We start from the raw sequence: 22,327 nt of genomic DNA on the forward strand, positions 1-22,327 counted from the left end.
ATTAGAAGCACTGGATTAGAAGTCAGGAAACCTGCAACTAAGCTGTTTATCTGCTACTCCCTGCCCAAACTAATTAAGTGATTACAAAAAAAATTTCAACCTCTTTTAAGCCCCATTTTCTCACAGTAAAATGCAGGAGCTGAACTAAAACACCTCTTACTTTATTTCCATTTCTAACATTCTGGGATTCTGCTGTTTACTTACCAATCCAGAGACTAAAGTCAGATATATATGCTTTATTGTTAAGTTTATACCTTTTTTCCTTCAAACTTGATGCAGTGTGTTACAGTATTCATGTCTTTTGACTAATTCCATCCTTTAATTTTAAATATTTTTGAAAACATTTTTAAAAGTTATTCCAAGATGTTCTTTGCAGTTTTAGTAGTGAGTAATTTATTTATAATAGTGAGTAATCTGATCCAACCAAAATATTAAGCAGTATTGGGTATGATGCGCCTATTAGATGAAATGTTCACAAAGTGTTAATAATGACATGAAAAAAATTAGCATTTGATTAGAGAAAAAAACTATTTTAAGTTCTGGGGTACATGTGCAGGACGTGTAGGTTTGTTACATAGGTAAATGTGTACCGTGGTAGTTTGCTGCACCTATCAACCCATCGCCTAGGTATTAAGCCCAGCATGCATTACCTATTTATTCTGATGCTCTCCCTCTACCCACCCCACAGCCCACAGGCCCGAGTATGTTTTGTTTCCCACTTGTGTCCATGTGTTCCCATTGTTCAGCTCCCACTTATAAGTGAGAACATGTGCTGTTTGGTTTTCTGTTCCTGTTTTAGTTTGCTGAGGATAATGACTTCCAACTCCATCCATGTCCCTGCAAAGGATACGATCTCATTTTTTACAGCAGCATAGTATTCCATGGTATACATATACCACATTTCCTTTAGTCTATCATTAATGGGCTTTTGGTTTGATTCCATGTATTTGCTACTGTGAATGGTGCTGCAGTGAACATATGCGTGCATGTATCCTTATAATAGAATGACTTCTATTCCTTTGGTTACTTATCTGAGTAATGGGATTGCTGGGTCAAATGGTATTTCTGGTTCCAGGTCTTTGAGGAATCGCCACACTGTCTTCCACAATGTTTGAACTAATTTACATTCCCACCAACAGTGCAAAAGAGTTCTTATTTCTCCACAGCCTCACCAGCATCTGTTGTTTCTTGTTTTTTTTTTTTAATAACTGCCATTCTGACTGGCGTGAAATGATATCTCATTGTGGTTTTGATTTGCATTTCTCTAATGACCAGTGATGATGAGCTTTTTTCCATGTGTTCGCTGGCCGCATAAATGTCTTCCTTTGAGACGTGTCTGTTCATGTCCTTTGCTTACTTTTTAATAGGGTTGTTTGTTTTTTTCTTGTAAATTTGTTTAAGTTCCTTGTAGATTCTAGATATTAGACCTTTGTCAGATAGGTAGATTGCAAAAATTTTCTCCCATTCTGTAAGTTGTCTGTTCACTCTGATAACAGTTTCTTTTGCTGTGCAGAAAATCTTCAGTTTTATTAGAACCCATTTGTCAATTTTGGCTTTTGCTGCGATTGCTTTTGGTTAAAAAAATTATATAAACATCATGACAAAAACTATTTAACAAATAAAATATATGCAGAGAAAAAATAGAGCAAAATATTAACTGTAATTTTCTTTGTATGGTGGGAATATAGATAAATTTTTCATTTTTTACCCATTTTTAAAAATTATACTTCAAGTTCTGTGATACATGTGCAGAAAGTGCAGGTTGGTTACATAGGTGTACACGAGCCATGGTGGTTTGCTGCATCCATCAACCCATCATATACATTAGGTATTTCTCCTAACGCAATGCCTCCCCTAGGCCCCACCCCCAAACAGGCCCTGGCGTGTGATGTTCCCCTCCCTGTGTCCATGTGTTCTCATTGTCCAACTCCCACTTATGAGTGAGAACATGCCGTGTTTGGTTTTCTGTTCCTGTGTTAGTTTGCTGAGAATGATGGTTTCCAGCTTCATCCATGTCCCTGCAAAGGACATGAAACCATCTTTTTTTATGACTGCATAGTATTCCATCGTGTGTATGTGCCACATTTTCTTTGTCCAGTATCACTGATGGGTATTTGGGTTGGTTCCAAGACGTTGCTATTGTGAAGAGTGCTGCAATAAACATACATGTACATGTGTCTTTATAGTAGAATGATTTATAATCCTTTGGGTATATAGCCAGTAATGGGATTGCTGAGTCAAATGGTATTTCTGGTTCTAGATCCTTGAGGAATCACCACACTGTCTTCCACAATGGTTGAACTAATTTACAGTCCCACCAACAGTGTAAAAGTGTTTCCATTTCTCCACATCCTCTCCAGCATCTGTTGTTTCCTGACTTTTTAATGATTGCCATTCTAACTGGTGTGAGATGGTATCTCATTGTGGTTTTGATTTGCATTTTTCTAATGACCAGTGATGGCGAGTTTTGTCTCATATGTCTGTTGGCCACATAAATGTCTTCTTTTGAGAAGTGTCTGTTCATATCCTTTGCCCACTTTTTGGTGGGGTTGTTTCATTCTTATAAATTTGTTTAAGTTATTTGTAGATTCTGGTTATTAGCCTTTTGTCAGATGGATAGATTGCAAAAATGTTCTCCCATTCTGTAGGTTGCTTGTTCCCTCTGATGATAGTTTCTTTTGCTGTGCAGAAGCTCTTTAGTTTAGTTAGATCCCATTTGTTAATTTTGGCTTTTGTTGCCATTGCTTTTGGTGTTTTCGTCTTGAAGTCTTTGCCCATGTCTGTGTCCTGAATGGTATTGCCTAGTTTTTCTCCTAGGGTTTTTATGGTTTTAGGTCTTATGTTTAAGTCCTTAATCCATCTTGAGTTAATTTTTGTATAGGGTGTAAGGAAGGGGTCCAAAACAGCATGTTACTGGTACCAAAACAGATATATAGACCAATGGAACAGAACAGACATCTACAACCATCTGATCTTTGACAAACCTGCCAAAAACAAGTCATAGGGAAAGGATTTCCTATTTAATAAATGATGTTGAGAAAACTGGATAGCCATATGCAGATAATATTTTTCTTATAACTTTAATACATAATGTAATTTTTCTTTAAAGAGAATTTTATAACCAAAAAAAGATGTATTTTAAAATTAGATATTTTCAGTGAAAAATTACAAACTCCATACAAATTACTCATGCAGGCAACATTGAAGGTTTTAGGTGGGGGCGGAGTGGGGGTGGCTCCTGGTGTTGAGCAAAGCCAGTGAAACACATACAGCACTTAATCTTTAGAACCAGACTGCTTTAGTCTCCATGGTTATTAGAAAAGTTAATTGTCTAAAAGGGCAACTTCATTAACATTAGTCTCATAGTTCAGCGCAGTCCAGTGACCCTGTGTGGAGGCACAGTTCCTACTAGAGCTAACTGCAGGAAGTGGCCTGTCAGTCTAGGCCAGGACAGGATGCGGAGTTCAGTGTGCAGAGCGAAGGGCAAGGAGCAGGATATGGGGGCCAGGAGAGCAGCTGAAGTCACCTAATCTTCAAAAACAAAAAAGTCAAAATATCTGAGCATTTAAGTGGTGCAGTGGAATAAGCAATCAGTAATATGTGCTAAAGGCAGTTCTTCCGACTACAGATTAGTGAGCAGGTAGGAAGACAATGGTGCCTGCCTAATAATAACTGCCCCCTCGTATTTAAAGCTGCAATTCAGCTGCTTTGCTGCTGCTTTTAAAGGACACGGTGTGTGTGAGCTAAAAGAGTAATGGAATGAAGTCCAGGTTGTAGCCTTAGTATGCAGAGTGTGGGACATGACAGAAAAACAGGAAATACATGATGTATTCCTAAACTCAGAGAATCTATCAGTGCAGGGCAACGAATGGTAATGAGTCTAAGTTCAGTAAATGTATCAAAATGTACTTTTTAAGAATGTGATACACCAACCAATAGCTGAGTTTGAAAAGGCAACAGAAGATGACCCACAAAATACAGATAATCAAGAGGGAAAAAGCATTTTGAGTTGAATTACTTAGCAATTGTTAAAGGTAGTTTAAATCCTATCTTGCTAAAACTATCTACAACATCAGTGGCAAAGACACTTAACAATACTGTGAGAATTCAGGAAGAATTTAAATAGAATTGTAATATAATTTTATGATTTGTTGAAGATTATCTTTTTCTCATTTTTTTCTTTACTCTTTGTTACTCCAACTCAATATAGCAAATCTCATGTTTAGAGGATTGAAAAAGAATTATATGATCTAATTGAAAATATGGGCTGGGTGTGGTGGTTCACATCTATAATCCCAGTTCTTTGAGAGGCTAAAGCAGGCAGATCACTTGAGCCCAGGAGTTCAAGACCAGTTTGGGCAACATAGTGAAACCCGATGTTTACAAAAAATACAAAAATTAGCTAGGTGTGTTCACATACGCTTGTAATCCCAGCTATTCAAAAGGCTGAGGTGGGAGGATCACTTGAGCCTACTTGTGGTTTAAAGCTCCATGAGCTGTAATCACTCCAGCCAGAGCCACAGAGTGAGACCCTGTCTCAAAAAAGAAAAAGAAAAAAACAAATATGAACTAAATTGAGTATAGAAAAGTTGTAATATTTGGCATAAGTAAATATGAAAGAAGTAAGTAATATCAGGTATCCATTTTAACTGAAAAAGGAAATGTATTATGTTTTTAAAGGTAATGCTAATGAAATAAAAGCAGGAAAGACTAGTCTTAGGGGTAGGTGAAGCACATGTGGACAGTCAGTTAATAGATAGTCTCACTGGAGAGAGTTGCCATCTGGGGAGCCAGTCAATGCATTATGAGTTTCTTGGTCATACAACAAAGTCCAGAACAAAGCGCCAGTCCTGGAATGTTAATTGAAAAAAAGCGGGGCAAGCTAGTCAGCTGGTCTCCATGAGGGATTGTGGGGTGCCAGCCATTAGCACTTAAGAGCCAAGACAGCCAAATTTTAGGGACAAACCAAATTGGTGGCAAGAGAGATGAAATGCAAAATAAATACTTCACATTACAGTCAGCCCTGAGGGTCTATGTAGGAACAATGGAGACTTGCAAAAGAATTTCTGATCCCAGCATTTGGAGCGGATCACTGGATCTGAAGCCTGGAGGGATGACTTATCTCTTAGCTTCTATTAACAGAGTTTGCTCAGAGACTGACCAAATTGAGCCTATATTAAAGATTCTTAATGGATCTAGTGGAGATGGAAACATAAATTTGCGGATGTAGTCGTTTATTCATCAATTAACTATTAAGAACCCACTGGACATTTTTCCCGGTACTAAGGATACCCCAGTTAATGCTACAAGAAAATCTTTAGCTGAATTAAATTTAAAATAATTTAATTGAGCAAAAAACGATTTGCAAATTGGGCAGCATCTCAAGCCAGAGTACATTCAGAGATTCCAGTGCAGTTACATTGTGGAAGAAGATTCATGGACACAAAAGGGAAAGTGATGTACAGAAAACAGAAGTGAGGTCCAGAAGTAGCGGATTGGTTACAGCTCCATGTTTGCCTTATTTGAACACAGTTTGAACAGCTGACCACCTTTGATTGGCCAGAACTTGGTGATTGCCACAAGAGTAAGCTACAGTCTGTTTATAATTTCATTTAGGTTATAATTCACTATGTACTAAGAAACCTTTAGGATGAACATAAAATATGTAAAGAAGCAGCTTTAGGCTAAATTTGATTTATCACAAAGTAGACAAAAATCTCTGACCTTGCCTTCAAGTTTGAGGTAACTAAAGACAAACAAAAGCAAACTAATTATAAATTAGAAGGTAGTAGATGTTATAGAGAAACATCAAGCTAGAAGATTTTGGAAGTAGGAAGATGACAAGTACTGCAATTTTTATAGGGTGCTCAGTGAAGGCTCAGCTGAGAACATGACATTTGAGCAGCTGTGAAGGAGGTGATGAGCAGGCAAAGCGATGCCTGGGGGAAAGCGTTCTAGGTAGAGGGGCTTTGCTAGCAAAGGCCCTAAAGCAGAAGCATTCCCATATGTTTTAGAAAGCAAGGAGGCCAATGTTTCCAGAGAAAACTCAAACAAAACTTGGGGCCAAGAGGAAATGAGAGGACAATGGCAGAGATGTAAATGGAGGCACCAAATGACATAAAGCCTCACAGGCCTTTGAAGTACTTCAGGTTTCACTCTGAGTAAAATCAAGAGCCTTTGGAAGGTTTTAAGCAGAAGAGTAGCATGATAGAACTTAAATTCTGAAAAGTCACATTAGCCATATATTGGCAATGGATTGTGAAGAGTGAAGGTAGAACGTGAGAAACCAGGCAGGAGATGGTGATGTGGTTATGTAGTAGCAACTGAGATGTCAAATAAAAATGGTTATGTTACTGATTGATTTTGAAGGTAGTGCCAACAAGATTATTAACAACTTGGAAATGGACTGTGAGAGAAAGAATGGAGCTGAGGATAAACACATTATCTGTTGCTACGTAGCAAGATTTATTAACTTAAAAAAGCATTTTTGTCATATTCAGCGATCTGGGCTGAGTTCAGTCAAACAGTTCTGCTCTGTGTGTCCCAGATTGCTTTGGCATTAACAGAGCAAAACAGGAGAGTTCCCTGTCCCCCCGGCCCCCCCACAGGATGTGTGACAGGGTATGTCTCCTTCTGTCTGTTCAGCCACGTATGTGTGCACTCAAACCCCTTAAGGGATGGGGAGCATGCAAACAGGCAGGTGCAGAAGCCAAAGCAAGCACCCCCGGGCTCCGGACCCAGGCCAACATCCAGGAAAGGGAGCCTGAGACTCCCGAAGCCCAAGTGGGCATGTGTAACAGTTCACTCCTTTAACCTTGCCAGTCTGCAGATAGCGTGTTAACTAGCTCAGTGCCCTCTTGGTACCCGGGTCCTTGTCCCGCATCCAGGAAGAATCAGGTACACGCAGATTTGAAGGATGAATGCGGGGTTTTATTGAGTCCTGGAGGTGGCTCTCAGCGGAATGAATGGGGAGATGGAAGGGGGATGGAGTGGGAAGATAATCTTCCCTTGGAGTTTGGCCATCCAGCGGCCAATCTCCTCTCCAACTGTCCCCAGCCAAACTCCTCTTGCTGTACGGACGCTTCTTCTCTTCTCTCTGCCACACCGTTCTACCTTTCTTCTGTTCTTCTGTTTGTCCTTTCATCTCCTCCTGGAACTGGAGGTTTGGAGTTTACATGGGTACTGGATAGAGGGCGTGGCAGGCCAAAAGGCAAGTTTGGGCAGGAAAACAGCAATGCCTTTTCTCATTTAGGGCCATGGGTTTCCAGGCTTAAGGGTGGGGCCTTTGCTGGGGAACCACCGTTTTCTACCCAGTACTTCCCTGTCTCCTGTCTGTATCAACAGCAGGTAAGGTTGGAAGCTGAGGTTGGCAGGAATGACTGTGGGCTGAGCCTTTTTCTCCACATGGTCTCTCCCTGTGGCCAGCTTAGGTTTTATCACATTTGGGTAGCCTGAAAGCAGTTAGAGTTTGTATATAGTGACTGACTTCAAGAGAGAGGAAGAAGCTGTTTATACTCTTCAAACCTGGATTGCAAATTCCAGAATATCCCATCTGCCACATCACATTCTTTTTATAAGAGCAAGTCACAAGGAAATAGACTCCACCTCTTGATGGGTGAGGGGAAGAAACTGATGATAGCCAGACTGTCTACCAGAGATGTCTCCAAGGTTTTTGGATCAAGCAACTGGACATACGAAGTTGCAGTTAAGTGCAATGGGGAAGACTCACAGAAACTAGAGTAGGCCAAGGTGGGTGATGAGTAAAGATATCACATAAGCAATTGAATATCTAATCTGGAGTTCAGGGGAGAGATCTGGACTGAATGTGTGTATTTGTGAGTCATCAGTATATAGATGGTATTCAAAGCTGCAAGACTGGGTGAGAACAGAAAGGGGATAAGAAAAGATAGAAAAGAGAAAAATTCCAAGAACTGAGCTCTACAACACTCTCAAATTTGAAGTCAAGAAGCAAAAGTGACTGGGAAGAAACAACTAGTGAGGTAGTTAGGTTGGGTGGTATGAAACTCGGGGAAGAAAATGTTTCAATAAGAATTAATCATTTGGGTCAACTGCTCTTCAAAGTTCATGTTAACTAATAACTCACCATTGAACTTAGCATTGTGGAGACTATTTGAGACACTGACAAAAACAAACAACACTTTGAATCCATCGGGTTTGGATTTATGGTTTGATCCTGCACAATTATCTCAGAGAGCATCCTAGGAGGGGATGTAGAATTATAAACCTACGTCAGTATAAGATAGATACAGCTCTGCAGAGTGGGAGGGATTCTAAGGTGAAGCCAAAATGCGGCCTTGGCAGTCACTTGGAGCTTCCAACCCAATCCAGGAGTAGATAATATTCAATAATCCAGGTAGGTGATTGGTATCACACAATTTTGTCAACATGAGGCAGTTAAAATAATTACATTCTAAAATTAAGTGCCAAGATTTAATTCCTTCAGAGAACAAGGGTCCAGGGGAGGGTAGGAAAGCTTGGTTAGAGAGGGGCTGAGGTTACCAAGACAAAAACTCAGATAAGAAATTAACCAGCCAGACCAATGTGTCACTGGGAAGAGGGAAGAAACACAGCTTAGCAAAACACGTGTAAAAATGAGTTGTTGTTCACCAAGCCTATATCAGACATTAGCTATGACTTGGTCTGAATGAGTTTCAAGTGTTTTATTAAGAGAAAGGATCAGAGATGGTGAGGTTGAAACTGGGACCTGACGGGTTATGAGAATGTGGGCCACAGGTGAAGAGTATGGAATGGATGGGGGGCAGCAGGGAGAGACATGGAAGGACACACAAGTCAGCTGCTCCTCACAACCTACTAGGCCAGGGCCTTGAAAATACATAGATTATGTCATTTAGCATCATTTACGCTCCGCACAACTTATTAGGACAGGCAATCAAAAGACTGCAGAGTATTGACTCTTATATCTTCATCTTAAAGTAGAGAAAAAGATAAATGGCATTGGCATTCTGCAAAGAGCAGGACTGAGGATGAAGATCTGAAACTGGATAACTCTGACTGATTACCTCCTTCCCCAGGCTGCACTCTTGACAGAAGGCACAGTTTCTCTGTAGAATTTAACAGCCATTAGCAAGCAACTAAGACAACTGAAAGAGACAGCTGAGAAGCCACATGCTAGTTTTTCTTAAATTTACTTCCCTTTAAAAGTCTGGAACTGAGATGAGCAAATCTTGCTAGATGAAAATAATTAAGTTTCAAAGTATTTCTTTTCAGAAAATCATTTTTCTTAATTTAATAGAAACATCTGCAGAATTGTGTGCACTCCTTTCCAGTGTGAGGGGCAGTAAGGTTAATGCTGGAATCATGTTGGAGAAAGGATGAGACCCCACTCTTTACCCTGGCCAAATATCTACCAGCACCATCCCCACTGCTGCCCCCAAAGCTGTTGGAGCATTTCAGTTCTCCTAGGAGAATCTGCCAGTGGTTAATGATCTTTCTTGCCAGGAGGTTGTTTATTCTTCACCTCCATTCCTCTTGCTACAGTTCATTCCTCCCTGTAGAATTATGAAAGAACATTACAGCCCATCTGAGGGAGATGAGCCCTGCAGCTTCAATTTCCAGTGTGGCAAAAGTCATGAGTCTGAGTGTCAGAACTGCCACAGAGATTCTTGGTTGATACCACAGCCATTCATTAACCTGTCCCTGGAGTTAGCAGCCCAGATGGTGGTAACTGCAAATGAAACTTACCAAAGGGCTTGATGATAGCCCTAAGCAGAGATTTCAGTTGAGCATGAAAGCCTTTGAAAAAGATATCACAGGAAATAGAGGGGAAAGCCGCATTTCACTCCAGAGAAATTGATTCTATATAGGAAAATCCCATGGGAATGAAGGAGCCTGGCTGTCTCCTCAACCTTGTAGGTAAATATGATGTTCTTCTAATGATCAACAAATAACATATTAGAAAATAGTACAAATATTCTGAAATATTAAGACTCAATGTCTTAATCAGACCACCTGAGTTATGACTCTGCTCTGTGACTTTCTAGCTCTAAGAGCCTGGGAAAGTTATTGATTCCTTTCTATCTCCATTTTGTCATTTATAAAATAGAAATGATAATGATAACAACTTCATAAGAAAGTTATGAGGATTAAATATGTGAAAATGCTTAAAATAGTGTGTCAGATTCTAAATATTGGCTGTCATACATGGGGCATTAAATATACATTATTATTTGTACACATTGGTTTATGGACTGTATGTCTGGAAATCTAAGTTCTACTGTGGCTTTTATACCTTTTCATTACTTTTGCAGCCTTGAGCAAATTTCTGTACCCTTCCATTAGCACAAGTTGGTAAATACATATTTGGACATAATGCTTTTCCTTTTTCTTCTTATTCCTGTGGCAGACATAGGTTAATTACAGCCCCTTACACCCTGAGGCCTAAGTAGGCTTTAGAATTCACGTCAACATGATGTTCCCAGAAGCCACCATCAATTAGTCAGCTGACATGAAAATTAGAACTGATTTGACCCCCCAGTTTTAGAGCTCACAACCTTTAAAGGAATGTTTATTCCCACTTTCAGCCACCTCAGACTATCCCATCACAGTATCACCCCCACTTTGCCACTAATTTTTCAATGTTGATAGGAAACCACAAATGTCTGCATTTGGGATAATCTTTGTGTATTCATCACAACACTACACCCTTGTAAGTAGCCACAGTTGGAGAAGGGATATGGCTGGCACGAGAGTCCACTGTGAGTACACGATTGAGGTCAGTATCCAACAATATCTTGGATTTTTATTCAACCAAAGAAGCTGATTGACAGCATGCTCAGACCTCTTTGTGCAGATGGAGGTGAGGAGGTCAGTGCCTGTACAGACCAACCAGTGCTTCTTCCCATTCTGTGCTCCAAGAAGCTTCCTCCTAATAAATCTTTTGCTCCCCACAACAAGACCCTAAGAATGTGTCTCCTAGGCATCTTGGCCCAGGTCAGCCAGCACAGAAGGCTGGGATTGTTTTGTTTTGTTCTGTTTTGTTTTCAGGTTAGGGGACAAGAATAACTAAGAGAGTAAGTACCACCGACAGATGCTGATCTTCGGTAGATCTCAGAGAATTCACCCACAGTTATCCATGAGTATCCTTTCCCTATTACATAAAGAAGACTCTTTATTAAATCTTGAGGCAATAAATGCATTTTTAATAATACTGATAGAATTATGTTATATTTTAATATGCAAAATATTCTGTAAGTGCTTATCTTTGATCAGTCATCATCTTTTGCTCCCATTTAACCATTTACCTTGAATAAAAGCTTTTTAAAATCAGAATGCCTTGGAATGATTAAAATGTCATATAGATGTGTTTAGATTACAAATAGTTAAGGATGAGGCATAAACAAAATTTTAAATATCAAAACAAGATTTCTATAATTCTCAAGTATATTAAGTTATTTATAAAATATCATGCTAAATTATTCCATAAATAACAAGCAATCAGTTAACTAAGGAATAGCTTACAATGGCCTGGACCACCATCATACCCAGTATGGGGCCAGATAGACTAAATATCTGGCCAGTGTAGCATTTATTGTGTTCTTTGTCCTTTCTTAAGAGTACAGAACAGTGGCTGTATAGACTTTGGAGTTAGGCCTGTGACTGAATTCAGACTCCATCACTTTGCTGTATGTCTTAGTTCATTTCCTGCTACTATCACAGAATAACACAGACTGGATGATTTATTAAAAATGTAAGTTATTTGGCTCACAGGCCTGGAGACTGAGAAGTCCAAAATCAAGAGGCAGTGTCTAGTGAGGGATTTCTTATTGCATCATAATATGGTGGAAAGCATCACATGGTGAAGAAACACATGCACAAAACAGAAAAAGCGGATCAAATCTACATCTGCAGTAAGGACAAAAATCCATTCGTGAGGGTAAAGTCCTCATGGCCTAATCATCTCTTAAAGGTCTCACTTTTTACTACCATCACAATAGCAATTCAACTACAACATGAGTTATGGAGAGGACATTCAGATAACAGCACTGTATGGCTTTAAACAAATTACTAGGTTTTTCTGAACTTTAATTTTCTTATATGCTGTTGTCAAAATTCCATGTGTGAGAGAGCTTGGCAGAGTCCCTGGCACATCGCAAGCTCTGACTCTTGTGATAATTGTTAGACTCCCTCATTGTTTGTGGAAGTGTGGTAGGGACAGACAGAAGACAGCCACACTGTTTTTTTCTCTACATAAAATATTCGCACCCATGTTGGTCTTTAAAACTCTTTTTGAAATGCATATGAAAAATTCCTTTGTAGAAAAAAGTATGCAGTTAAAAAGAAGTCCTCTATTCCCTAATAAGAGATTAATTCATAAAGGGTAGACAAACAAGATTTCAAACATCATTAGATTTGGACACTAGCTTTGGCCTGTAAATTGACTTTAGTGGAGAATGTTAACACTTCTCAATTTCTACTCCTTGCTGGCTTGAGTAAGGCACACAGAGCCACTTTCGGAGAGAATCTTCTCTTCTGTATTTACTTTTATCCTACAGAACAGATTGAAAGCCAGTGGCGTAGATCTAGGCACAGGTTTTCTCAGTTAGTCAACATTTGGGAAGCACCTGCTATGTGTTGGGTGCCATGCCAGGTACCGGTTAATGCAACTGCCAGAACAGATCTCCCGTCCCCTTCTGAACTTTGCTTCTACACATCTAAGGTCCTGTTAGTGATGCCAAGTAAATAATCTTCCCTCCACCCTTTTCTTCTTATTCTTCACTATCTCTGGGCACACTTATTCTCTCTTATGATTTAATATACTAATTCTGCATTGATAACAGGACTCCTGAATCTATTTCCAGCCAAAACGTCTCACCTGAGTTTCGAGCCCACATTTCCATCTGCTGACTACTGCATATCTTCTCCAATATATCCCAACATTGTTCATTGATATATAACCACTACACCAACCTATTCCCCAACCTGAACTCTCTTTCTATTAACTGCCCATGAATGCAGGAACAAGGATTCAAGGACTCAGAGATTTAAAAAAAAATAGTAACAATGATGGTTAATATTTATTAAGCATTTGTCCACTATTTATTTAAATTATTTAGTTATCTAATATGTGTAGTTATGTATTTATTTCTCACAATAGTTCTTTGAGATAGGTCTACTATTATTTCCATTTTGTATGTTAAATAATTGAGGCACAAAGAGAAGTCCCTTACTTCTCCAAGGCCACACAGCCAGAGGTGGTAGAGTCATGATTGAAATTAGGCAATGTGATTCTAGAACCTGCACACTTAAGCCCTTTGGCACATCCATCTTAAATGTAGGTCAGGGCTTGGGTTGTCATAGCTAAAAAGAATAACTCAGATAATGGTAAATAGTATCACTGCCTGGAAGTTTTAACTACAAAATTCTGTAAATATAATAGGTGGGTATTTTTATAACGTGCTTTGGACTCATGACAAGGCTCTAATCTTTCAAAAACTTTTGAAATTATTTCTGCAAAAACATGCATATGCCAAAGCACAAGAGAAAAAGCAGGATGTGGGAAAGCAAAATGCCAATGCACTGGGGAAAAAGCAAGATGTCACCCAGACAGTGAGCAATTTGCTCAGCTTGGCTGGAACATGGAGTCTGTAGACTAAGGTGATAGAAGACAAAGGCTGGGAAGGTACACTGTAGCCAGACTGTGAGTGAACTTTTAGTTATATTAACACTATAAATATAGTAATAAAGTTATATTAGACTGTACTCTGTAGGCAAAACATGGGACTAGAAGTGAGGGAGCAAGGCAGGGAAGGTTCATCTAACAAAATCATTACTGACAGCCTCCAATGAAGTAGGCATGATTCTAGGTACTTGAAATACAGTTAGTTTGTACCTCCAAGGAGTGTGCAGTCTTAGGGGAAGCTTGGCAATTACAATGGAAATTTTTAATTCACCATGGTTAAGTGTTACAGAGTCCTATGAAAATAGTTATGAAGTACCACTAACAAATCCATTGTTCCTTATAAGAAAATACTTCCTAGAAACATGCGGAAATTTGTAATGAGGATAATTACACGATTATATTTTATTTTAGCAATTTCATTCTGTTAGTAGATATGGCAAGACCAAAGAAATAAGAAGGGAGGTCATTGAAGAGATCAGTGGATCATATAAAACTGGTCACTTGTACTGTGAAAATCAGAATTGAGAGGCAAGTACAGAATCAAGAGGACTTTTGGCAACAGAAACAGCAGAACTAGAAAGGTTGTTGGAAAGGAGTTCATGAGAATGACTCCAGTCTTTCTAGTTGGTCACCTAAGTGTCTGAGTTTTCCAAGTTAGGGAAAAACAAGGAAGAGCAAAATAAGGGAAGAAGACAGTAAATTTAGTTTGAGATATATTAGCTTAGAGGCATCTAGGAAGAGAGTAAATTTAGTTTGAGATATGTTAGCTTAGGGGCATCTACAATTAGAGATATTTTGTGGGCAGCTATAGCCACCTATCATAAATAGAATGATGCCAGAGATGTAAGTTTTGGAATTTCCAACATCTGAATCCAGGTGAGCTTTGTCAATAAAGCCTAGAAGTATAAAGAGAGACAATGTGACAGTACCTTGAGGCACATGTAAACAAAGCAAAAGAAATAAAATAGATAACACATGAACTTTGGAGTCAGAATGTCTGAATTCAAATCCTAGCTCAACCACTTATGAGCTGTGTGACTTTGGACCAGGTATTTAATATGTTTTGGTCTCAGTTTCCTCATCTATAAAATGATAACTACCTCAGATTGTATCATGATGTTTAAATAAATTAGTGTTTATAAAGAATGTAGAATAATACCTGGCATTCAGTAAATACAATTTAGTTTTTATTAAATAAAAAGTATTATAATTCATTTAGCTCCAAATATTGACCTTCATTCTGTGTGCTATTTTATTTCTCCACTATGTCTAATTTTTCTGAAGCCTGTCGTTTATCTTATTCTACTCCTAATTCTAGTGGGTCCTGAATGAAGTATTATTAAATTTACTACCTATTTCACAAGAAAAGTAAATCTTAGGAAAGATAAAAATCAATCCCTTTCTTCATGAAACAATTACCTTGTAAAAAAAAGTCTTAGAAAAGTTCTCTCTAGGCATATCACAATGTAATCATCTGTTTCTACAGATTAAATTGATAAATAATTTTCTACAAAGGAATATTTCTCCTAGAAGTTTCTTTGTTTTACCTTTTTTTTTTTTTTTTCATTTTTCAGGACCAATACTACTAAAATGTTCTATTCATACATTCCAAGCAGTTTCAGACTTTAGAGTTAACAACCTGTTTTTGGTATGGTCGTGACCATCAGGATCCACTCTGCCAAGAACTGTGCTAGATACTCTAAATAGAAAATTTCATATTCTTCCCCAAACTCCTTGAGTTGGCTATGATGCTTGCTATGTAATTGAGAAAAATGAGGTTAGTCAGAGTCCCTGAATCATCTCAAGCCTAGGGAAGCTGCCTCAATGTAGTGAACAACAACTGAGCAGTTGGTTTCAAAGCAGAGCATCATTCAACACAGGCCAGTTGTCTCTCCGCTCTGCAGTGTGTCATCATTTTGAGGATGAGACAAAAGGTAGAATGGCCTGATGGTGGCACCCACTAAGATTTCTTGCCCTATTTCACCACAGAAGACACTTGGGAGTCCTGGTACCTTGGACTTATCATCTATGGCTTGGAGAAGCCAATGACCAATAATCTTTTCTTTCGGCTCAGTTCATGAACCATCAGCAACATTCTCCCCTCTAAACCCACCAGGAGACTTAACACAAAACTGTTGGAAGTCTCTTGTCTAAACATGGTACAGGTTTAATATTCTTACCAGTCTTATTGAGACTCTAAGCTCAGTTTTTAATTGAATAATATTGTTCAGAGAATTGTGATGGTGATGATAAGTATTACCTCAGAGATGGACTTGTCCCTGTAAAGTGAAGGTTTCAGGATCAGCTTTAAGAAGGAGTTAGATTGAGATAAATGTAAATGATAAATGGATCATACATGGGGAAAAAACAGTATTCTGGTATAGAAACATAATGCTGAGTATACCAAAGCAAAGCCAAATCAGATGTGTCTGGACAATACTTAGTTTTTCTGGAATGAAGTGTTTAGTAAGAGAAGCAATAAAAAAAAATATGGAAAACTGGTGAGGGCATGTTTGTGAAGATCTTAAAAGTTTGGGTACCATCTTATGATTAATGAAATCAAGAAAGGTGGTGACATAAAAACAACATTTCAGGTGAATATGTTGGCAGGATCAGAGGTTGAAATGGTGATGTAGAGAAGGAATTCAAATTATTCTGAATTTCTAAATCTGGGAAAATATCTTGATATGTATTAAAAGTAAAGAAAGCTTATTTTAGGAAGTTGTTTCCAATTCCTTCCAACAAAATAATATCTCACACACTGACATACTTTTTCTATAAAGGCCAGATAGTAAATATTTTAGGATTTTGGACATGCAGTTTCTGCCACAACTACTCAACTTGTTGCCATAGCACAAAGCAGCCTTAAACAATATGTTAATGAAGTCACATGGCTGTGTTTCAGTAAGCTTTACTTATGGACACTGAAGTTTGAATTTCATGTAATTTTCATGTGTCACAAAATATTACTCTTATTTTGATATTTTCCAGCTACTTTAAAATGTAAAAACCATTCTTAGCTTGGGACTATACATAATCAGAAGGAGAAAAGGATTTGGCCACAGTTTGCAAACTCTTGGTTTATAGAACATCATCAGAACTTTCAATCCAACATCATTTTGAAAACTTGAATTTTCTTCTGAAGCCTTCTCTTGAGCATTTGGAAGGAGCTGGCTGAAGTGGGCTTGAAGTGGTAGGAGAAGGGGACAACGATTAATAACTTAGTTAGTCAGACTAATCATACTAACCACAGTGGGCAGTAGGACAACCAACATGTGTCCCTGTATGCTCTAATCCAACAGTTGCTTGTCTGAAACCAAAAAAAAAAAAAAGAGAGAGAGAGAGAGAGAGAGAGAGAGAAATACATCAAGAAATACTACTGCAAACACATTCTGAACTCAGTATTTTGATAATTGCAGAGGGAAAATCAAAAGTGGCGGGCTTTGCTTTTCTTCAAGTTGCTTATGCCACCCTAAAGTGGTACAATGCAGTACTTGCCCAAAGGGAGTGACTGGCAGCATTGAGGGAAGCTTAGTGTGAGAGCAGTGTGTAAAGTTGAAGAAACTTTGAACAAAGAATTCTGGAGAGACTAACTAAGCTGGGGTAACGAATGAAAACCAGCCTGGGAATGTAATGCAGAGGACATGAGAGTTCCAAAGGAAAAATTGATGAGACTTGCTAACTACTGAGACATGGTGGCTGAAAAAAGAGAGAGGAGAAAGATATAAAATGTTTTAAAATATTCTCATTACATTATTCAGTGTCACATAGCAGTGACAGGCAAGGGGGATGATGTAGTGTGTAGAAAATGGGGAACATAGGAGGCTGGAGGGTAGCACTTCACAGAAGCAAATCACACACATACACTAATGTCTGATAAATGGTAGGCTGAAATTATTGGCAAATATAGAGAGAAGGGATCCCATTAATGCCCACATGCTATCTTTATTTCAAGTATTATCAGGTGGAAAATAAAGTAGTATCATTATGGTGTTGATGGTCAAAATATGTGAACAATCTCCTGCATCATATTATATAGAATCCCCCTCATTTGTTCAAGGTAATTTCCTTTTGATCACATGGCACTGGTCATGTCTTATAAAGCAAATATATCCAAACATTTTTCATTACTTATCTTCAGCTTTTCCCTCTGTAGTTCTGTTTGCTCATGTAGATCACAAATGTACGAGAAAAATAAACACAAGGCAATTAATGTACCTACAGTTAGAGATGTGAATAATACTGGAATTCAGAAAAGGAAAGGTTACATAAATAAACCTCTCCAAACTCTTAGCACCAGCTATTGGTTTTATCTGCTTCTACCCTACCTAGAGCTGTCCAAAGGGATTGCTAAGGCACTTGCTCCCTAAAAATGTCCCTTTCCTGCTATTACGATTCACCCAAAGCAGCATGGTATATGGTAGAGATGCATGTCAGCTCTGCCTATAAATGCACCAAGGCCTATTTCTCATAAGCAATTTTTTTACATACACAGAATGAAATAGAGACAAAAAAGTAATTATTGCCTTCATTGTTTGGACTCACATTTATAAAAATAAATTTTTAGCCTAATTCTAAGATAGTCATTTCAACTGTGCTTCTTAAAAATCTTAAACACCAGGATTTAGTTAAAAATATCTTCAGTTTGAATATCTTCTTTTGAGAAATGTCTGTTCATATCCTTTCCCCACTTTTTGATGGGGTTGTTTGTTTTTTTCTCGTATATTTGTTTGAGTTCTTTGTAGATTCTGGATATTAGCCCTTTGTCAGATGAGTAGGTTGCAAAAATTTTCTCCCATTCTGTAGGTTGCCTGTTCACTCTGATGGTAGTTTCTTTTGCTGTGCAAAAGCTCTTTAGTTTAATTAGATCCCATTTGTCAATTTTTGCTTTTGCTGCCGTTGCTTTTGGTGTTTTAGACATGAAGTCCTTGCCCATGCCTATGTCCTGAATGGTACTACCTAGATTTTCTTCTAGGGTTTTTATGGTATTAGGTCTAACATTTAAGTCTCTAATCCATCTTGAATTAATCTTCGTATAAGGGGTAAGGAAAGGATCCAGTTTCAGCTTTCTACTTATGGCTAGCCAATTTTCCCAGCACCATTTATTAAATAGGGAATCCTTTCCCCATTTCTTGTTTCTCTCAGGTTTGTCAAAGATCAGATGGCTGTAGATGTGCGGTATTATTTCTGAGGACTCTGTTCTGTTCCATTGGTCTATATCTCTGTTTTGGTACCAGTACCATGCTGTTTTGGTTACTGTAGCCTTGTAGTATAGTTTGAAGTCAGGTAGCGTGACGCCTCCAGCTTTGTCCTTTTGACTTAGGATTGTCTTGGCAATGCGGGCTCTTTTTTGGTTCCATATGAACTTTAAAGCAGTTTTTTCCAATTCTGTGAAGAAACTCATTGGTAGCTTGATGGGGATGGCATTGAATCTATAAATAACCTTGGGGAGTATGGCCATTTTCACGATATTGATTCTTCCTATCCATGAGCATGGTATGTTCTTCCATTTGTTTGTGTCCTCTTTGATTTCACTGAGCAGTGGTTTGTAGTTCTCCTTGAAGAGGTCCTTTACATCCCTTGTAAGCTGGATTAGCCAACAGACACATGAAAAAATGCTCATCATCACTGGCCATCAGAGAAATGCAAATCAAAACCACAATGAGATACCATCTCACACCAGTTAGAATGGCAATCATTAAGAAGTCAGGAAACAACAGGTGTTGGAGAGGATGTGGAGAAATAGGAACACTTTTACACTGTTGGTGGGATTGTAAACTAGTTCAACCATTATGGAAAAGAGTATGGCAATTCCTCAAGGATCTAGAACTAGATGTACCATATGACCCAGCCATCCCACTACTGGGTATATACCCAAAGGATTATAAATTAGTCTACTACAAAGACACATGTACACGTATGTGTATTGCGGCACTATTCACAATAGCAAAGACTTGGAATCAACCCAAATGTCCATCTGTGACAGACTGGATTAAGAAAATGTGGCACATATACACCATGGAATACTATGCAGCCATAAAAAAGGATGAGTTTGCGTCCTTTGTAGGGACATGGATGCAGCTGGAAACCATCATTCTTAGCAAACTATCACAAGAAGAGAAAACCAAACACCGCATGTTCTCACTCATAGGTGGGAACTGAACAATGAGATCACTTGGACTCGGGAAGGGGAACATCACACACTGGGGTCTATCATGGGGAGGGGGGAGGGGGGAGGAGGGAGGGATTGCATTGGGGAGTTATACATGATATAAATGATGAATTGATGGGTGCTGACGAGTTGATGGGTGCAGCACCCCAACATGGCATAAGTATACATATGTAACAAACCTGCACGTTATGCACATGTACCCTAGAACTTAAAGTATAATAAAAAAAAAAAAAGGTTAAAAAAAAAAAAAAAAAAAAAAAAATAAAGTTATGCTGGCCTCATAAAATAAATTGGGAAATGTTCCTTCTTTTCTACTGATATTTAAGAATTTGTATAAAAATTATTTTACTGTTTGGTAGAATATGACAGAGTTCAATAATAAAGACAGACTCAGAGTTCTTTGTAGGAATATTTTAACATATTTTGTTTACTTAATAGATAAAATACTATTCATATATATCTATTTGTCTGTCAACATTAGTAAGTTTGTTTTTCTAGGAATTTGTTCATTTTACTTAACTGTCAAAACCATTGACATGAAATATTAATAAAGCCCTAATATTATTTTCAAAAAAAAAAAAAAAAAAAAAAAAAAAAAAATATCTTCAGTTTGCCTACATTTGACCCTTAATTGTATCTTAAGAAACCTATAATGAAACTAGTGTGGCCAAAATACATTTACCAACAGGTTTCCTTAATTATTATCTAGGAACTAATTAGAAGTGGATTATTTCCTCATTTACTTACATTTTGTAAAAAAAAAAAAAAAAAAAAAAAAAAAAGGAAAGTTAATTTATGAAGTTAGAAAAGTAGCTGGAAGAAGCCTAGCCCATTTTATAATGAAAAAAATAAGACACAGAATATGTTTTAAAGTGGCTTTCTCAAATGAATCACAACCTTCAGGATTAGACTTTCCCTTTGAGATACCGAGGTACAGAAAATACCCAGTTTTTAGAAGACACAAAGGAGGCTGAAGAACCCAAATTTGTGATCTGACACTACCCCCACGCTAAGGGGTATTAAGACCAATAAATAACTATATATGGCATGCTGCTTCTCTCTTCGGAGTAAATCAGTTATTCAGCTAACTTGTAACAAGTACATTATAAATTATTTCACTATTACAACCACCACAAATAGATATATAGAAACTTCTACAAACACATTACCATGAATAAAGAAAATGGGTAGATACAGAGAGTGCAATCAGAATTAGACTAATACTATGATCATCTTAATATATCAGTTAAATGTTACGTCCTCATTCCAAGACTCTCTCATTTTATGTAGCTTCTGCATTAATCCAGCTGCAAATTTACTTAGTCCAGATTAGGTCTTAATGTATTATTTATAGCTTTTTACTGGTGCTGCATTATGCATTTTCATCCAAAAAAGTATAATTTTGTCAGGTTCATGTAAAAACAATTTTTGAATATACAGCAAATTGTTATATTAAAAGAAAATTTTCATATTTTTTCATAGACTTGAATCAAAGGAACCTTTCCTGTCTGTTGGGTAAGTATGTATTTAAATACTTTATAAGTATTAATTATTTAATTCAAATTACCAAGAATTTCTGAGATGGTATTTTCAGTCATTTAACCTCATATTCATAATCATAACATATCATTGCATGCAACGTTGGTATCTATGTTTTATAAAGACTTAACTAAAATGCTCCCTAGGTTGTATTGTGACCTCAGAAATGCAGCTAATGAATGTATATGAAATCCTGTATCTTCCATAAAGCCTAAACAAGGTACACAGTGATCATCCATATTCTCTTCATGCACAAATATACTCACGTAGGTCCTAAAAATTCCTCTGAGCCACAGCTTCACCATTCCAAGCCTGTGTACGCATTGCTATACTCCATTTCTTTTCAATCTACTCTATTCACTGTTTCTTCACCCCCTTCCCTAAGTCTGTCTTCACAATCAATATCTATCTTTTCTCCTTAGCTCTCATTTCACTTTAATTTCTCCAGCTCACTCACATTGACGGCTTCTCTGCACCCAAAGCTGAGGAACCCTGAGGCAAATTTAGATAAGACGAATGCTTGCCTGCTCTGACAGTATCCTTCTTAGTCACAAAATATATCTTAAGAATAATACATTGTTGGCCGGGCGTGGTGGCTCATGCCTGTAATCCTAGCACTTTGGGAGGCGAGCAGATCACCTGAGGTCAGGATCTCAAGACCAGCCTGGCCAACATGGTGAAACTCTGTCTCTCCTAAAAATACAAAAATTAGCTGGACATGGTGGCACACACCTATAATCCCAGCTACTTGGGAGGCAGGAGAATTGCCTGAACCTGGGAGGTGGAAGTTGCAGTGAGCCAAGATTGCACCACTGCACTCCAGCCTGGGCGACAGAGCAAAACTCCGTCTCAAAAAGTAATAGTAATAAAATAATAATAATATGTTGTTTACATGAGTGCACATGTTCTATTTTTAGGCATTTCAAACTAAGAATAAGCAATGTTGTTTGTATCTG

The 22,327-nt window shown here is 38.0% G+C and overlaps 1 protein-coding gene across 22 annotated transcripts in view; it reads left to right on the forward strand.

Annotated features, from left to right (window-relative positions):
• RALYL (RALY RNA binding protein like) overlaps positions 1–22,327 on the forward strand; it is a 737,403-nt gene that overhangs the window by 610,418 nt on the left and 104,658 nt on the right. For 15 of the 22 annotated variants that reach the window (XM_030938231.1, XM_030938241.1, XM_030938229.1 and 12 more), the window contains one exon: positions 21,315–21,347. The exons of the other annotated variants lie outside the window; for them this stretch is intronic. In XM_030938231.1, coding sequence (XP_030794091.1) covers positions 21,315–21,347 — 33 coding nt within the window. The remainder of the gene's footprint in view (positions 1–21,314; positions 21,348–22,327) is intronic. 22 annotated transcript variants of the gene reach the window in all.

Source organism: Rhinopithecus roxellana, chromosome 9 (assembly GCF_007565055.1).
Source record: "Rhinopithecus roxellana isolate Shanxi Qingling chromosome 9, ASM756505v1, whole genome shotgun sequence".
Classification (NCBI taxonomy): domain Eukaryota; kingdom Metazoa; phylum Chordata; class Mammalia; order Primates; family Cercopithecidae; genus Rhinopithecus; species Rhinopithecus roxellana.